General features: G+C 36.1%; 1 protein-coding gene across 9 annotated transcripts in view; it reads left to right on the forward strand.

Annotated features, from left to right (window-relative positions):
* faf (ubiquitin carboxyl-terminal hydrolase-like faf) overlaps positions 1 to 17,295 on the forward strand; it is a 172,824-nt gene that overhangs the window by 41,722 nt on the left and 113,807 nt on the right. For 6 of the 9 annotated variants that reach the window (XM_081769869.1, XM_081769872.1, XM_081769871.1 and 3 more), the window contains exons 9-14: positions 1,163 to 1,420; positions 3,288 to 3,386; positions 4,602 to 4,709; positions 6,521 to 6,684; positions 11,930 to 12,030; positions 14,524 to 14,639. In XM_081769869.1, the coding sequence (XP_081625995.1) occupies positions 1,163 to 1,420; positions 3,288 to 3,386; positions 4,602 to 4,709; positions 6,521 to 6,684; positions 11,930 to 12,030; positions 14,524 to 14,639 (846 nt within the window). The remainder of the gene's footprint in view (positions 1 to 1,162; positions 1,421 to 3,287; positions 3,387 to 4,601; positions 4,710 to 6,520; positions 6,685 to 11,929; positions 12,031 to 14,523; positions 14,640 to 17,295) is intronic. The other 3 variants (XM_081769875.1, XM_081769878.1, XM_081769877.1) reach the window with 1 other exon arrangement.

The following is a 17,295-nucleotide window of genomic DNA, read 5'->3' on the forward strand; positions in this document are numbered from 1 at the left end:
TGAAAATGTAACGTTGCCATTTACCTGGACCCTCAACATAAATGAATGAAGTTGCTGTCTTTTACGCTAACATATCGATGGCCAGCCTCCATTTCAAACTAACTTCATTCACTTAATGTTGTGGGTCCAGGTAAATGGCAACGTCGCATTTTCGTTTAACATTGGGCGCATAAAGAGTGGACAGCCCAAACTGCTCGTCCGATTTAAGAAATTCCTTCACTTTAGATTAAAAACATCATATTTGGGGATGGTTTTTCCTCTTACATTTTGTTGTAACTCTGATAATAACAAGTTACCCATGTCAGAGGTCTTTTGAGACATCCTATATATATCTCTCTCTCTCACATATACTTTCATTCATTCATTCCTTTCTTTCTTTCCGGTCAGTATAGTCGTACTATGCTAAATATTAAATTAACGTTTCTCAGATCATTAAAACATATTTGTGTATTTAGCATACCGAACGAAGAAATGTAGGAGGAAAAACACGAAAGCAGCCTGGCCCAATTTTCTTAACTATAGGGCAATAACTAATTTGTAATACGCCATAATGTTTAACAAGGTAGAGAATATCCATTCCTGCTCACTTTTTCGATCATCAATGATAGAACGTAGATGTCTATAAACTCAAATTCTTACTTGTCCTTTGTTCAGACTGCATTATAACACGAGTTAAAAATAAATAATAGTTAGCCAGGCGAACCTGATTCTATTCCTCACATTCACATACAGATTTTAGAAATACAAACTAAAAGAGTATATCATATTTACAGAACACTTAGAGAATATACGTAAACCACACTCAAAATTAATTGTTGCAGTCTTGCCAATTCCCACACTTCACTAGAAAGTTACTCCTTTAGAGCGCCTTTAAGCATAAATGCATGCTAGGTGGAATCGATGTCGATGGAACCATTGATAACACAACCCCTGCTTCTTGTCAAGGTTGCCAGTCTTGTTATTTAGACGATATGAGAAATTCAGCCAACTTTTGTTACACTATATCTTTTATAGTTGTCAGATCAATAAACATTTTGCGACTGAAGTGAGAATCAAACCTGTCTTCACTCATTTTATATCTAATCATACTGTAATCTTTTTAAAACTTCATTGTAGATGCCTTATGTATGACTAGTTTCTTGATTTTTTTTTTTTCTTTCAGAAATGGATAAAAGAAAACAAGGTGCTTCAGATTGTTCTTCGTGACTCTCTTCACCAGCCCCAGTATGTAGAAAAATTGGAGAAGATTCTGCGTTTCATAATTAAGGAACGTGCACTTACATTAGAAGATTTAGACAATATATGGGCTGCCCAGGCTGGCAAACATGAAGCCATTGTAAAAAATGTTCATGATCTTCTTGCAAAGTTGGCTTGGGACTTCTCGCCAGAGCAACTGGATCATTTGTTTGAATGCTTCCAGGTAAAAATATTTAATTGTTGAAGGGAAGTTACGCATAAAAGTATTTAATGGTGGTAAACAGTTTACAGGAAGACTAAGTTACAAGAGTAGCCTAACAAACGATTCAGGCATGTCACAAACCATTTAAAAATGAGATGTAGTCGTTTTCAGATAGCTCTTGATCATCAAACAACTACTGCATGAACTACTAAATTCAGAGGATAGTTTTCTCGCGTCCCATGCCTGCTTTTCAGTCTCATTACGAGGAGGAGAAAAGCCAAACATTCTCTCATTTTGGTGAAAGTAGCATGGCTTCTAATAAAAAGTGGACACCTCAATTAATAACTTTTAATCAGTAACTCAATCAATAACCTCAATCAATAACTCTTAATTTTAAGACTCTTGTATCAGTGGGTGATACATGGTCAAGTACTGTCATTTACATGCACGTAGTTCAGTTGTAAATGCTTTGTCGGCTCGTCGTTTTACTCATAAGATCACGTGCTACCATATCAAAAATACTCTTTTCTACCTGTCCCTCCAATTCGTATTAGGTGCAAAAGTAGTTGTCCTTGGTTCGAAAAGCTTTTTTTTTTTTCTTTCTTACTAACTGTATTTTTCAAGGTACCGTCCCATATATCTAAACCCAGAGCCCCATCAGGGCGCCCAAGTTAAAAAAAAAAAAAAATCGAAAACCTCTGGGAAATTTCCTCTAAATATGGATCGTGACATGTATTATGTCATTGAAAAGCCTGATTCATTCCAAAGAGTGACATACGAACTATGAGTCTAAAGTAATTCGTGTACGAGTAACAACCTTTTATTTTCTGTTCCTTTCTTTAAATCAAATTCGCCGTACTATATTCATGACACTAATTCATTAACCATTCACTTGGAGTTTTAATCCATCTCTTTCAAACTGTCGGACATAATTGTCGAGTGTTAAATATTCAGTTGAATTTAATTTTATGGCCCAGTTTTTAACTTCAACAACAGTAATATCTAAATAAAGATTATTGTAGTTAATAGAAACGAAACAAGATTGATAATAGAAATGGGGCGGATGTTCTATGTTAAATCAGGGTGTCTGTCGGTCACGAAAGTCACGAAATTAGAAAACGGTCATGAAAGTCAAGAAATTTAGCTTTGGGGTTATCATTTTTTTTCTTTATCTGTACAAATATAGGTATAGTCTGGAAAATTTCTATAAAACGTCAAAATTTACCACCAAAAATGTCTATGGTCGGCTTTAGATGCTAACAAATCGCAACCAAGTACATTTCTATCGCATGCATGGAAATTCAGCCCAGTTCGCACCCAAATTCGCTCTTGAGAATGTTACTAAGTTTTATGGTTTAGGAAAGAAAAATTCACGAAATTCCATTTTGCAGTTTTAGTAGACACCCTGTAAATGTACCGAATATCATAAAATAGTAATAAAAATGTAAAAAATTAAGATTTTTGAAAATTTAAGGAAACTATCTAATAGCCCTCAATATGAAAACTTTTTATTGTCCGAAGTCATCACAATATTGTCACTTGTCAAGCTACAGTAGTGTTAGTTTCGATCAACATTGCTCCTCTGTTCACAATTGATATGGATATACACTTGAAACAATTGAATTTAAACCAATAAAACTATTAGTAGCAACTAGGTAGAAAAGGTTTAAAAATAAATGAGTATGTATGTGATAAAGATTTCCATGTAGTGTTTCAAGTGTTGAGAATAATACAAGTTAATCGTTCCTCGAAATCTAAAGAACACTGCTATATTATAATAAATAAGAACAAATAATTGGTGGAAGGGTCGAGTTTATTAATAATTATAATTGTACGTTAAATTAAAGAAAAAAATCATTTTATCTATTATGTCTTTTAAAACTTTCAGGCAAGTTGGACAAATGCTACCAAAAAGCAGAGAGAAAAGTTATTGGAGCTGATCAGGCGGTTAGCAGAAGACGATAAAGATGGCGTAATGGCACATAAGGTAGAGTACAAATAAATTTATAGTAATTTTGGAAGTTAAAATAAATGAATAACTGAACTGAAAATTTTACTAAGTTTATATAGTCCGCAAATATGTATAGTATAAAAAAAAAGTAATACTCGCATACATGTGAAAAATAATAATAAATAATTTGGAATAAGTAACAGTTGAGTAAGCGCACTTTACACATCACATTTTTAAGGAGAATGAATTGCTTTATTAAACTTCTATATAAAGGCTAGTTTCAATTTAAAAAAAAAAAAAAAAGTAAGAAAGATATACAGGGTGTTACATAAATACGTCACGATATTTTGGGAACAGATTCTTAACATCAAAATAAGAAAATAGTTCATATGGACCTGTGATCAAAAGTGGATAGTTTGGGAATTATGGGGTGCCGAAAACGTGAAATAACTGAACTTTTAAAGTTTATATCTCCCCTACTTTAGGACCGATCGCAGTGAGGTCAAGACATCACTGAGAAACTAGTATGTGAACTATTCAAATATCAATTTTTCCGAACCTCCAGTACTTGCACAGCACAATGATTTTTAGAGAGACTGTTTGAGAGTACTTGATCACTCTCCACCTATCTACCTAAAATTTGTGTGAAAGTACTGGAACATTCTTAAACATAGATATTTGGATAGTTCACACTTCCTCATTGATGTCTTGACCCGACTACGATCGGTCCTATAGTAGTGGAGGTATGAGCTTTCAAAGTTCACTCGTTTTACGTTTTCAACACCCTATAAACTCCGAAACTATCCACTTTTGAGCACACGTCCATACGAACTTTATATATATATATATATATATATATATATATATATATATAATATGAGGAATCTGTCCCAAAATACTGACACATTTTTGTAACGCCCTATATAGAAATTTAAAATGTCTACGATATTGAATTTAGAAGGATATGAAGAAGTTTTTGCATAACTTGTATTAAGTCTGAGATTCTCGACAAAGAATACTCACTTAGGTATCTGAAATATTGGATAGTTTCTCAGCTTCTGTATTCAATTAGGTGGTTACTACATTTGGTTTTTCGTTTGTGAAATAGAAATTGTTAGACCTGTTAAAAAATAGTAGCTGTAGAAAATAAGTGAATGCATATAGATTGTATTTATGTGAATATTGGTTTGGTTTGGTGGTCATTTATATTCATGTATAACATACCTGAAATGTGTTCCTTTTTGACTATAGGTTCTTACACTTTTCTGGAATTTGGCCCATTCGGACGATGTGCCTACGGAAATCATGGACCAGGCACTTAATGCTCATGTGAAAATTCTTGATTACAGCTGTTCCCAGGTAAAGAACTCCATAGCAATTTCTATAATAGATATTAAAAACTAATGTACTTTTGATCATCATCATCATCATCATAGGTGTTCTGCCACTTTTGGCAGGTCACTTGCCTTAACTAAGAAGCTTGCATGCTCCACGTTTTTCAGCAATCTCTTTGTCTTCACGTATGATTTTCTGCCTTGATTTTGTCCATTAATTGTAACCTCTTTCGCCCCCCTTCCTTTCTTTCTTGCCACCATACCCTCTAGAATGTCCCTCATGATACAGTTCCTTCTTAGCCTTTTTTTTTTTTTTTTTTTTACCAATTCTATCTGCTATAAAATAAAGAAAACAAGCCACACGTATATTAAGAAGAGAAGATGATTAGAAATAAAGTAGTACTAGTAGTAGAAAGGAAACATCTAAGTGGACGCTGTGTTGGAATAGAATGAGCTTAACATGTGTATTTGGTAAACTATAGGCGTTACAGAACTGTAGCTCCAGGGAGTCCAGTGTAGTTAATTTATATATAAAAGTAAAAAGTAATTGCGTTCACTACAGTACTACGAGTTGAGTTTTTTTTTTTTTTAAATACACCGTGTTTCAAAAACAATGACCTGATTTTGGACAGCAATAGTTACGTAACATGGAACATGCCGGCAAGGAAATGAGATGTTTGAATGGACGTGGCCTAAACTTTCAAAAAATCGCCGTTAGATGTCAGACAATGCGTCTTTTCAGTTTGCAGTTTTCAGTCAGAAGTAAGCTGTCCGCTCAACAGAAGTCGGTTTGTGTGTTGAAGTTTGCAAAGACTGAGACAATGATTTCGGTCCAGCGTACTTTTCGTCGGCGTTTTGGCATTGATCCACCTGTACCGAAAAATATTCGTCGTTAGTATCGCCAATTTGAAGAGACAGGATGCTTGTCAAAGGTAAGAGTCTAGATTGACCTTCTATTTCTGATGAAATGTTGGAATTTAGCTATCGTCTAGATATTGTTCGTGCTGCTGATTGTGGATACATGGAGCATTCGTAATAGCATAGCTAAAACTTGAAGATTTTGTGAGTATTTTGCAATTTATCCCATTGTTGTAGTATGTTTTATCAATATATATGAGCTTTTAAAATCAGGTAATTCTTTTTGAAACTCCCTGTAGTAATAAATTTTATCCTATATCTTACAAAATACGTAACGCAGGTTGTGACAATTGAATTCTTGGAATGCGCGCGATGTAGCAGTAAGGATCTGACTTACAGGACCATACGTGTCCTGATATTCGAACATGACCTCTATTGGGTTGGGCAGATTAATTGATTCAGTCTTTGCTCCGTGAGTAATTGGAGAAAACAAGACGTGTGTGCGTGGCGTTGCTGTTTAAAAATTAATAACAGAAATCTGAAGCTGTGGCTCAACATCAAATTTTGTATTAGGGCAAAAATGTAAGTGAAATTTCAGGTCTGTTACAACGGCCTTGTGATGTTGGTGTCGTAGGTTAAGTGATCAGTAGTCAACTGATAATTTGGTCTTCTTTTATAGATGACTTTTGGGTAATTCGTCCAGCTTCGGATTCCATCGCGTCGGCTTCATGTCTTCCTGTTTTCTTCCGTATCGTCTGCTTTATAAATTATAGCAGATGTTTTACAATTACAACATGTGCCTAAAGAAGTAATACGCACTGAAAGGTGGAAATCCTTACAATATATTTGCTTGAACTTAACTATAGGAAAATATGGATGAACAAAATGAGCATCCTTTGAGTTCATTGTTTATAAGAAACTCAATTATGATACTTACATCTCCTTGAAGACCTAACCAAATATATATTTTTGTTTCAGGAACGAGACGCCCAAAAGACTGTATGGCTGGACAAGTGCGTAGACGAACTAAAGAGTGATAATTGGGTTTTGCCTGCCTTGAAGCAAATTCGTGAAATATGTTGCCTTTATGAACCTTCACCTAATATGAATCATAGTCAACGAAGTCATCATATGTATTATAGGTATCAGTAATATATTAAGGGATATTTTAGTTAGTAGTTAATGTTGCTTTAGTTAGTAGCGTAAGTGATGGAGACTATGCAGTAAAACCTGTAAAATGTACCATCTCTAACCATCGTAATGTAGACTGATTTGTAGAAAGGGTCACTGAGTTGTTGAAATTTTGTAAGTTGAATATTTTTAATGCAACAAAGAATACGAGGTGCATCCAGAAAGTAATGTTCCTACATGTCCCATAGCTAGGGAACCGTATGTTGCACGAAGCGACTGCGTGCACGCGAGAGACTAAGGTCGTGGTCATGGCGCATGTGCCAGCGGAACTTCCGAGTGTTCTCAGTAGTGTTGTGGCAGTGGTTCAAGATGGTCGTTCCTATTCCTGCTCCCACCACGTATGATGTGCGAGCAGCGATGGTTTTTGAATGCACAGGGCATAGCGCCGGTTGAAACCCATCATCAACTGTGCCAGGTCTATGGTCTAACATGAATAAGCAGATGGTGCGTTGCTGGTGTAGACAGTTTGCAACAGGACCCCGAAATGTGAATGATGAGGAGCGCAGTGGGAGGCCAACCGTCATCACAGACGACCTTGTGGACTTTGTTCGGGAACGCATCATGCAGAATCGTCGCTTTACAATAAGGGAACTGTGAGGTCATTTCTCGCAGATTTCCTGCTCCTTATTGCGTACCATTGTCACTGAGCGCCTGTTGTTCAGAAAGTTGTGTGCCATATGGGTGCCGAAGCAACTGACTGCGAGTGATTACCATCTGTTTTTACACCTAAAGAGATTCCTGTCAGGTCAGCATCAGCATTTTCGGAATGACGGAGAGGCGGAGGAGGTTGTGTCAAACAGTGGTTCCAGTCTCAGGCGTCCGAGTTCTGTAATACAGGTATAGACAAATTGGTCTCAAGGTATGACAAATGTCTGAATTTTGGTGGTGAATATATTCAAAGATAGCAAAACACATCCTGTATCTGGTACAATAAATTTTCCATTCAGTTGTGTTTTGTTTCTGTTCATGCCTTTGGGAAAGTGACTTTCTGCATGCGCCTCGCAGCATAGATTAGTTTTTGCATGTGGGGAAATCTCCATAGATAATTAGATTTTCTGCAAGAAGCAAATATAGGATAAAATGTAATATGCTTAACTGTTATAAGTTAATGAAGCAAATATTTTAGGAAATATTTATTTCTTACTACATTTCATCGTCAGCTCAGCGACACTTTTCACTATGTATAGCTTATTACTTTTTCGTTTATTTTCAAAGAAACTGAATAGAAAAAGAGTCAAACTGTAATTAAGGCTGGTGCGAGTGGTTCCGGGTTCGACTCCTGGTAGAGCACTCACTCGAAGAAGTGGAAGAAGCTTTTTCAGGTAAAAAGCCATTCTGAATGAGGTTTTCCTGCGTTTTCCTCATTCACATGAGGCAAATACCAGGGAGGTACCAAACTTATAAATCCCGGCAGATTCCTTCCTTCTACAATCATTTCTTCCTTCCCTTTTCCCGGATAGTGTGCTCGCCAAGGGATGTCATGCCTCATACGTGACGGGCTAAATGGCCATAGATGCCGAAAGACCAGAAATTAAGTCCTAAAATCACCCTGTAATTAAAGGGCTGCCATGAATACGGGCACACAGTCGATATGCCCTTTTTTCCGCCCTTCAGTATATATAAATCTCAGTATCTTGTTCTTTGATCTCTCTATCTTCTGCAAAATGCTCATACTAAGACAGGAAAGCAATATACAGGAGTAGATTCTTTATTAATCTGGTTAATAAAGAAAACTTATGTATCTCAATACAGGATTTGTACTATGTGTCCTTCTAGTCACCACCTCAGTTATTAACATGACCGTCCTTCAGCTGGAAAAGTTGTTTATGTTTAAGCTAATTAGTCTTACGCTTAGGTATTCATTTAATAATTTCGGAATACATTTACTAATTTGAATAGTTTTAATGCAACACGTGAAGAAAATTACTCCTTGCACGTGTATTTTATTTATTTATTTATTTATTTTTTTTTTTAAGAGAAGAGAGAAAAAAGCTATGATTGAACATTTAATTCATAAAGATGAAATTTTTTGAAATATCCGATTGAGTTACATATTAAACATAATTCTCCGATGCTTCATTCTCGTCCGTACTCCGAGTCGTTCCTCCAGAACAGTAGCTCTACCGGTGTAGCTCGGAGATATCCTGTTTTTAATGGATAATTTGATCAGCGCTGTGATCTTGGTTGCCATCACGTATGTATGTGTCACCAGATAACTTATCACTTTCACGTCGGTTTATATGAATGTTTAATTATTTAGACATTATGCCACCCATATATCTCTTAAGATGTTGAGCCTTCATTGTTAACTTAATTTTATGTATGAACATTTTTCATGCTTATATAATATTGTAAAGTTCTTTCCTTTGAAGGGGTAGGTAGAGATACGTTGAGAAAAGCCGGAATCTATTCCCACTATCGGTTTATTATAAAAAATCTTCTAATAAAATACAATAGTATTTACAAAATACTACGATATAACGAGGTAGAGAAAAGGTATAGCCCAAGACCTTACAGCCTTAAAACAGGATTTGTACAGAGCTTCGGGCAAGGTAAGTAGAGTGGTGTAGGAAATCCCAATGCTCCACTGCAAGTAGTGAGGGGGTGAAGTCACAGAGCCACGAAGCAGGCTAAGCTACTGAGGTTGGGATTCCAACAGGGCTCCGTGCAAGTTAAGGCGGGAGGAAGGGTAGCTTAGAGTTCCGCAGCAGACTAGAGGCTTTGAGGTTGGGTTTTTTCTAGAGTTCCAGGCAAGCTACGGGAGGGGTGACCAACAATCGCAGACTGGTAACTCCGTTGAATCCTCTTTGTTATATAGGTGCTGCCCCCTTGTCATATGACTTCTAGGTGTTGCTGGTGGTTCGTCGTCTGCTTGTAGTAATCCAATGTGAGGACTAGTACTCACATGTTGTTTAGAAACAGGAGCACGTGTAATGTGTATAAACACAAGCACGTGGTACATTACAATATTAGACCCTTCTTCTCATTTAACTACCACTGCCAGTTCTACACCACATGCCGTACACACAGCAATGGTAGTGAAGTGGGAAAAAGTGTATGCTATTTAAGCATGAAAGACGTTTATAAATAAAATTAACTGAACAGTGAAGGTTTAGTATCTTGAACTATATGTGTGGCATAATGTCAAAATAATTGAACATACACTGACGTGGAGGTGATAAAGTTATCCCGTGACGTATGTAGACGTGATGGTAACCAAGATCACAACTCGAGCAGTGGTGTATTTGGGGGGAATATCGGGTTTAAGTCCCCCCTGCCCCGAAATAAATTTGTTAGTTTTTCGCATTCCACGTACAATAATAATTCTTACCATTTCTGAGAATTCCATTCACTTCCCATTTTCTTATGCTTTTGTTCAGAAATACTACTATATTTATCAAATTCCATTCCATGTTAAGACCGCGTTCTTTTTTTTCTTTCTTTAGTTTCTCGTATCATACTTTCGACCGTTGTTAGTCGGCCGTCGTCAGTAACACCAAAACTAAGAAGAGCTTATAAGCGAAACTGGTGTTTTACACCAACTTGCACGGATATCAACATAACGGAACTTTAGTTATTATAGCAAAGAAATTTTACATCGTTTATTTATAAAGAAAGGTAAATGTTTAAATTAAAGAAAATCAAGAGGGGGAGGGGGTTAAGTAGCCTGGGAAATTAGGTAGACCAAAAGGATGTTTCCTTTTTCTTCTATGAATAAAATAGAAGGTTAGATCCACTGCCAAATATTTGTATCATATGACATAAGATTCACCAATCTTTAATTCTTGCCATTTAAATTTCAATTTATGCATAAATTAAAATATATTTAATTCTCAAACTCAAGTGAACAATTGCCCCCCCCCCCCCGCTTCTCCGTGATGTGCATAGCTCCCTCGAAAAAAAAAAATCCTAAAAACGCCACTGTCTTCGAGATATAAAGATGTGTGATACTGTACCCTACAACTTCAAAATATCTTTCCTCAAGAATTGGAGTATAGTGTATTATCAGGATAATCGTAGTTGTGAACGCATAGAAATCCTAGAGATTCGGGTTGCATTTCTACTCAGTCACAGGTTTGCAGTCAAGTTCTTTTACTGACTACAGTACTTGTAAGGGCGAGGTCTTAATTCATCATAATTAACCTGTGTAGGAAGGTTTAGCAACTGAGGGGATGACGTGACAATGAAAAGTAACAGAAGGCACGAAACTGAAACTTGAAGATAGTACCTTCCTTGTAATAAAGAATATGATCGTGAAAGAATACCGTATTTAACCGATTATAAGCCGACCTTTTTTCGTGGTTTAGAAATTGCCTCTTGACGTAGAATCGTTATTGTTAACACGCTTGGTAAAGAAGACATACTGCCGATGAAACAGGAAGTAGAAGAAAGAAAGTCAGAAGCAGCCACAAGTAAATTTGTTATCGATTAGACACAATATTGCCAAGTCAGTAGATTCTCTAGTAATTGTAATAAAGTTAAGAGTCTTCATCCCGGCGAAATTAAAATACCGTTAATTTTACAGTAATTATGTGATATCTTCAAATAGATAAAAGATAATTGAAATATGGAACAAGAGCGCCCTAGACAATATTATTCTGCGTGAAGTACCGTTATTACAAATCACCTAGTGGCTTTCCGTTTCCAGCTGTTTAGAAACGCGAAAATAAATGCCGATTTTCAAAATGGCTCGAAATTGAACGCAGATAAGTGAGTCGTGATAACGGTTTCTCATGTAAAATAATAATGTCTAGGGTGCTCTTGTTCCACATGTCGATTATCTTTTATCTATTTGAAGATATCACATAATTACTGTAAAATTAACGGTATTTTAATTTAGCCGGGATGAAGACTCTTTAAGATTTTTTGAAGGAAGAAATGCAAATTTTACATTCATGTTTGGATTTGGTAAATATTTTCAGTATCCACAGCAAGAAAGAAAAAAAAAATCTGTACGTTAAAAGCATATTAATTTAGCAAATAAATACATCAGCATTTAGCAGCAAAATTGTTGCACTAATAAAGTTCAAGTGTATATATATTTTTTTCTATTTTAGTTTTTGATTTTCAGGAGTTTGTCTTACAATCGCTGTTGGCTTATAAGCGAATAAATATGATATTGTATTTGTTATTGGTGGATAGCAAAATAAAAACTGTTGACGTACTGTATTTCATATTTTTGTTCTTTCTTTCCAGACAAGAAATTATAGAGCGACTGCAGAACCAACATAGCCTTGTAATATTAGTTACTAATAGTTTAACAGCGTATATGCAGAAAGTTAGGCAATTGTACAAAGGTACGTCTTCTTGTGTAGTATTATTTATAATTATCATCACTTATTGCTAGTGTAAATATTAGAAATGTACAGAAGTGATTGCAATATCCAAGAAAGAAAAAATCAGAACTCACTTTTTGTCAAATTTCACAAAAGTGACAAAGAATTCTGCTGTGTAATGCAAAATAAGTTTTCTTTCTTTGGTTAGTACACAGTAAAAATTAGACGATGGTCGAAAATTACTTAAACAAGAATAATGTGATTAATTTTAAATATATACAAGTTAGTCTTCTGTAAACAAAAGAATTGGCCTAGTTGAAATTAAATAATAAAATAATAATAATAATAACGAAAGAGTTTTACATCATAATTTTGTTTTAGCTGAATTTTTTTCGAATGTTTAGTTTACAGCTTCCTTATTTAACTACCAGTTTTGATTTTTTTTACTAGGTTCTACAATTAGTGCTTTTGCAACATAAGTGGGTCTTAGGTTCGATCAGGGATTGTCTTAGTTTTTCAAACTGGCATTGCCTCGTTTACGTGCAAAATTGCTATTCATCTCAGTTTACCATCAACGACTACATTGCCTAACCACAGTTTTCAGGGTCGTCTAAATTCGTACTCGCATCAGGGATAAAAGTAGATTTGAAAAGGTAGGAGAACGCACGACGTCAAGCCGTCCCCAGTGCCTATCTTTGCTGATTGTAATTTTTTAGAAAGCGTGGGGACGCCACATATATTTTCTGGAGTCCCCCATGTTTCCCCTGACTTGCATACAATACTGTATTGAACACAGACATGAAAACATTCTTGTTTTTTCTTTCTTTTTTTTCTAAAGGAATTCAGTTTACCAAAAACTTCTTTATATATTTCCTCTGTCTGTCCGAGAGACAAAATCTCGAAGAAGTGCTTGATGGATTGCTGTCAATTTTTGGCTACAAGCTCCTTCGTGGCTAAGCGGTTAGCGTACGTGCCTTTGGCGTGGGAGACCCGGGTTCAATTCCCGGCGGGAGCTCATGTGATTCGGATTCTACGTTAATCAGTAGGTCCATGTCTCATATAGCCTCGCTGCTGAACGGGACGTTAAACTCAAAATAAACTCAACTCAATTTTTGTCTAGGATATAAAAGGGTCAAAAGTTAGGAGCAGAGTTCGCCGATAGATCTGATCCTTCCAGTTGATACCAATAGAGAGAGGATCAAAAATCGATTCCTCGTGTGTTCCTGTGGGAGTAATTATGAATATAATCCTTGTTTGATAAGAGTACCCGCAGTGTTGTTGAGAGGAGTGGGTTGTCTAATGCTTAGGATGCAATACACTATTCAGTCCGTAGAATAAAACGCAAAATTTAAACTGAATGACTTTATACTTTAAAAATCTCAAGACTTAAAGATTTTCTATTGTCAAATATCCATTCATTTTACTAAAATTTTTGAATGAAGTTTGGAAAGTTAGGGAAAATACAAAAATAGTTTTTGAATAAAGTTGGAGAGTTAGGGAAAATGCAAAAATAATTTTTGAGTTGAGTTTAATTGATTTTGAGTTTATCGTCCCTTTCAGCATCGGGGCTATATGAGACGGGACCTACTGATTAACGTGGAATTCGAACCACATGAGCTCCCGCCGGGAATCTAACCTGGGTCTCACAAAATAGTTTTTGAGTAGTGGTTGGAGACTGAAGGGAGAGAAACACTAAAGTAGTTTTTGAGTGGATTTGTAGGATGAGGAGAAATACAAAAATAGTTTTTGAGTGGATTTGGAGAATGAGGGGAAATACAAAAATAGTTTTGATTTGATTTGGAGGGTGAGGGGAAAATACAAAAATAAGTTTCAAGTGGGATTTGGAGGGTCAGCAGTAATACAAAAATAAGTTTCGAGTGGGATTTGGAGGGTGAGGTAATACAAAAATATTTTAAGTGGAGTTAAGGGTGAGAGGAAATACGAAAATAGTTTTTGAGTGAAGTTTGGGAATATGTCATAAATCAACGACTTAGCAACTCACAGGTGGTTGGTAGTTGAAAACTGAACCTGAACTTGAAATTCTTATTTTTACAGGGCATAACATATACTTAAAAAGAACATAAACATATATACAGGATATTTTGCAGTACATGCCACGTAAACTCTTGTTTCCAGCTGTACATTTGTTCGTGTACATAGGAGTATTCCCCCTCCCCTCATTTACCTGGTAATTTGAACACGGAGTACAGTATGTATATTTGTAGCTAATATAGTTACCATATATTGCATATAACTATCACATAAAATTTGAATAACCTAAATTTGTATAACGGACTCCTTGGAAATGTCACTCATTTTAAGGAGTAGATCACTCAAGGAAGGAAAATAACCAAATCCGTGCAAAGTCATTTTATAGCCCCCTCCCCCTCACGCTATTATGGCCTTTAGGCATGTACTTTTGAATAATAGTGAATAATATATGTTTACGTCCATCTTTCGGAATCTTTTTAGTGGTTTCTTAAAGTTATTAATATTGCTTTATTCTCTTTGCAGAAAACCCTGATCTAGATCCCAATACCTTTTTCCCTGACCGAAGGTATAATCATATTCAGCAGGTGCAGGAAAGATTAAATTTCCTTAGGTTCCTGTTAAAGGTAAGGGAAGATAAGGTAAGGTAATTTTGAATGTTTTACTTTCTCATGTAGTTAGAACACCGTAGGATTTCTTCAAAATCTCGACTTAAAGTTGAAGCAGTGTAAAAAAATCTTGGAATATTTTAGCGTTATTAAAAGTTATTAGGGATCGATTTGCTAGCAGTGTAAGTTGTTTTGCTAGTAATGGTTGTCCAATGTGCCTAGCAATAGATATTATGCTTCCATTTGGCAGAGACCGTAAATATGTCTTCACTGGAGCTGCTAGCAGAAAAGCGTGTCCAATGAGTGAGGTTGCAACGAACACGATGTTGCTGAAGTTTATTAGCAATATATAAACTGTCAGTTATAATCTGCAGATACTTCAATATATTGAATATTTATGTAAATCTTCTGTCTTTAGCAGAAGAAAGACATGTAAAAATGAAATGATCTTTAGTTTAACGTGCCACGATTATGCTGTTTAAGTTAAGGGAGACGATGATTAAAGCAAGTGAATGATGGTGGGAAAATTGGTGGAATCAGGAAGTGGAAGAAAACGAGTACCTCGAGAAAACTCATGGACACGATATTGTCCACTACAGACATGACTAGGTATCGAACAAGGAACTCCGCGCCCAAGAGGTAGAGAAAGTCATATATTTGCTGTATGTTACGTAATTTTGATTATGGATCATAGGAATAAATAGTATAGAACCATGTAAAGCTAACGAGATGTACAGTCGTATTCGAAAAACCTCATCCTACCATTTCACAATGTGTCTATCGGTCACGAAAGTTACGAAAAAGTCACGAAATCAGAAAACGGTCATGAAAGTCAAGAAATTTAGCTTTTGGGTCACGATTTTTTTTATCTGTACAAAGGAGTACAAACTGGAAAATTTTGTTCTATGAAACGTCAAAAGTCACCACCAAAAAATGTTTATGGTCGGCTTTAGACGATACCAAATCTCAAGCAAGGCACACTTCTATTGCACGCATGAAAATTCGGCCTGATTCGCACCCAAATTCGCTCTTGAGAATGTTACGGAATTTTATGGTTTGATAAAGAAAAGGTCACGAAGTTTCATTTTGGAATTTTAGTAGACACCCTGTGTCAGTTTAAAGGCGATGTTTTCATGTATTGATCAATCAGTACACTAACAACATTCAGACTTTTGAAGTAAATTACTTATAGGGCTCCATTGTGGTCAGCATAACCGCCTTCGCTGCCAGAAACCCGGACTCAATCTCCTGTGGGAGTTCACGTGATTCAAAACCTACGTTAAACATCAGATTCACATCTTGCATCGCCTCTGTGTTGACAAAGGATGTAAAATTCCAAAACACCAACCACAATTACTTGTCAACAACTTCGAAATGATGGAAGAACTTCAATTATAATGCCATGTAATTTCGTACTTTTAATAGGGACCATACTATTAGTCAAATTAATTGGAAGCTTTGTTGTATTTCTTAATACTACGTATTGCAATTATTTCCATTGACAGTTATCAGCTATCTACCACATCGTTTTCACAAAGTCTTTTATGTATCTGTATTTAGCGCAGAGAAATGTAATCATAATCCTTATGAACTCTTAATTGAAGCGGAAATTTCTTACTCGAAACGTTCAGTATTCATTCCGGGAACACCGTAGCCTAGTGGTTAGAGCGTTGGCCTCATGTGTGCGTGGTCCCGGGCTCGATTCCCGACCGCTGCTTCCCAAGTTTTGGCGTCCATCTAGCGTCGTGAGGCACACTGGGGAGCCACTTGAAAACAAGACGTGACGGCCACTAAGTTTAGAAAACACCTGATGCGTCTGTTAGGGGCAGGGTGATCATGTGCTCGCCGCTACGCTAGACGTAGTTCAGCCGGTCGCTAACAGATGGCGCTGTGGAGCAAGCTTTAGACTCACAAATGGGGCGTTATACCAAGTGATTTGGTTTTACTTTTGAGCATTCGGAATATTTTATGTTATTAGAAGGGCCACGTATGCTCGTTTGAAGATAAATCACCTTGATTTTCTAATTGTGATTTCAGAAATCTGATAGTAGATCTTCCGCTTAAAAATATTTTACAGGATAAATTTAATAATAAAGTATGTTTTTCACCGATTTTATGATCAGCGCAAAAGTTTATACTATGAGAACCTTTTGCCATGTGGTTACTTTTTTGCTTCTGGTTCGGAGACCCATTTGATAACCAGAAACACGTATGAATCAGATCTGTCAGTCTCGTATCTTCTCCAGATGGTGTTACACGGTGTCTATCGGTCACAAAAGTCATGAAATCAGAAAACTGTCATGAAAGTCAAGAAAAAGTCACGAAATTTAGCTTTTAGGTCACGATTTTTTTTATCTGGAGAAATATGGTATAAACTGGAAAATTTTGATCTATAAAACGTCAAAATTCACCACCAAGAATGTCTATTTTCGGCTTTAGACCCTATTAACCGCAAGCAAAGCACGTTTCTATTGCATGCATGAAAATCTGGCCCAATTCGCACCCAAATTCGCTCTTCAAAATGTTAGTAAATTTTATGGTTTGGGAAAGAAAAGGTCACGAAATTTCATTTTGGAATTTGAGTAGACACCCTGTGTTAACTCCAGTCCTGGCAATAAAAATTAAGAAATCTGTTGTTCAGCTAAGAAATACATACTTAAGAAAAACCTGTTTTATAAATACAAACATT

Source organism: Thermobia domestica, chromosome 8 (assembly GCF_964235325.1).
Source record: "Thermobia domestica chromosome 8, izTheDome1.hap1.1, whole genome shotgun sequence".
NCBI classification, from domain to species: domain Eukaryota; kingdom Metazoa; phylum Arthropoda; class Insecta; order Zygentoma; family Lepismatidae; genus Thermobia; species Thermobia domestica.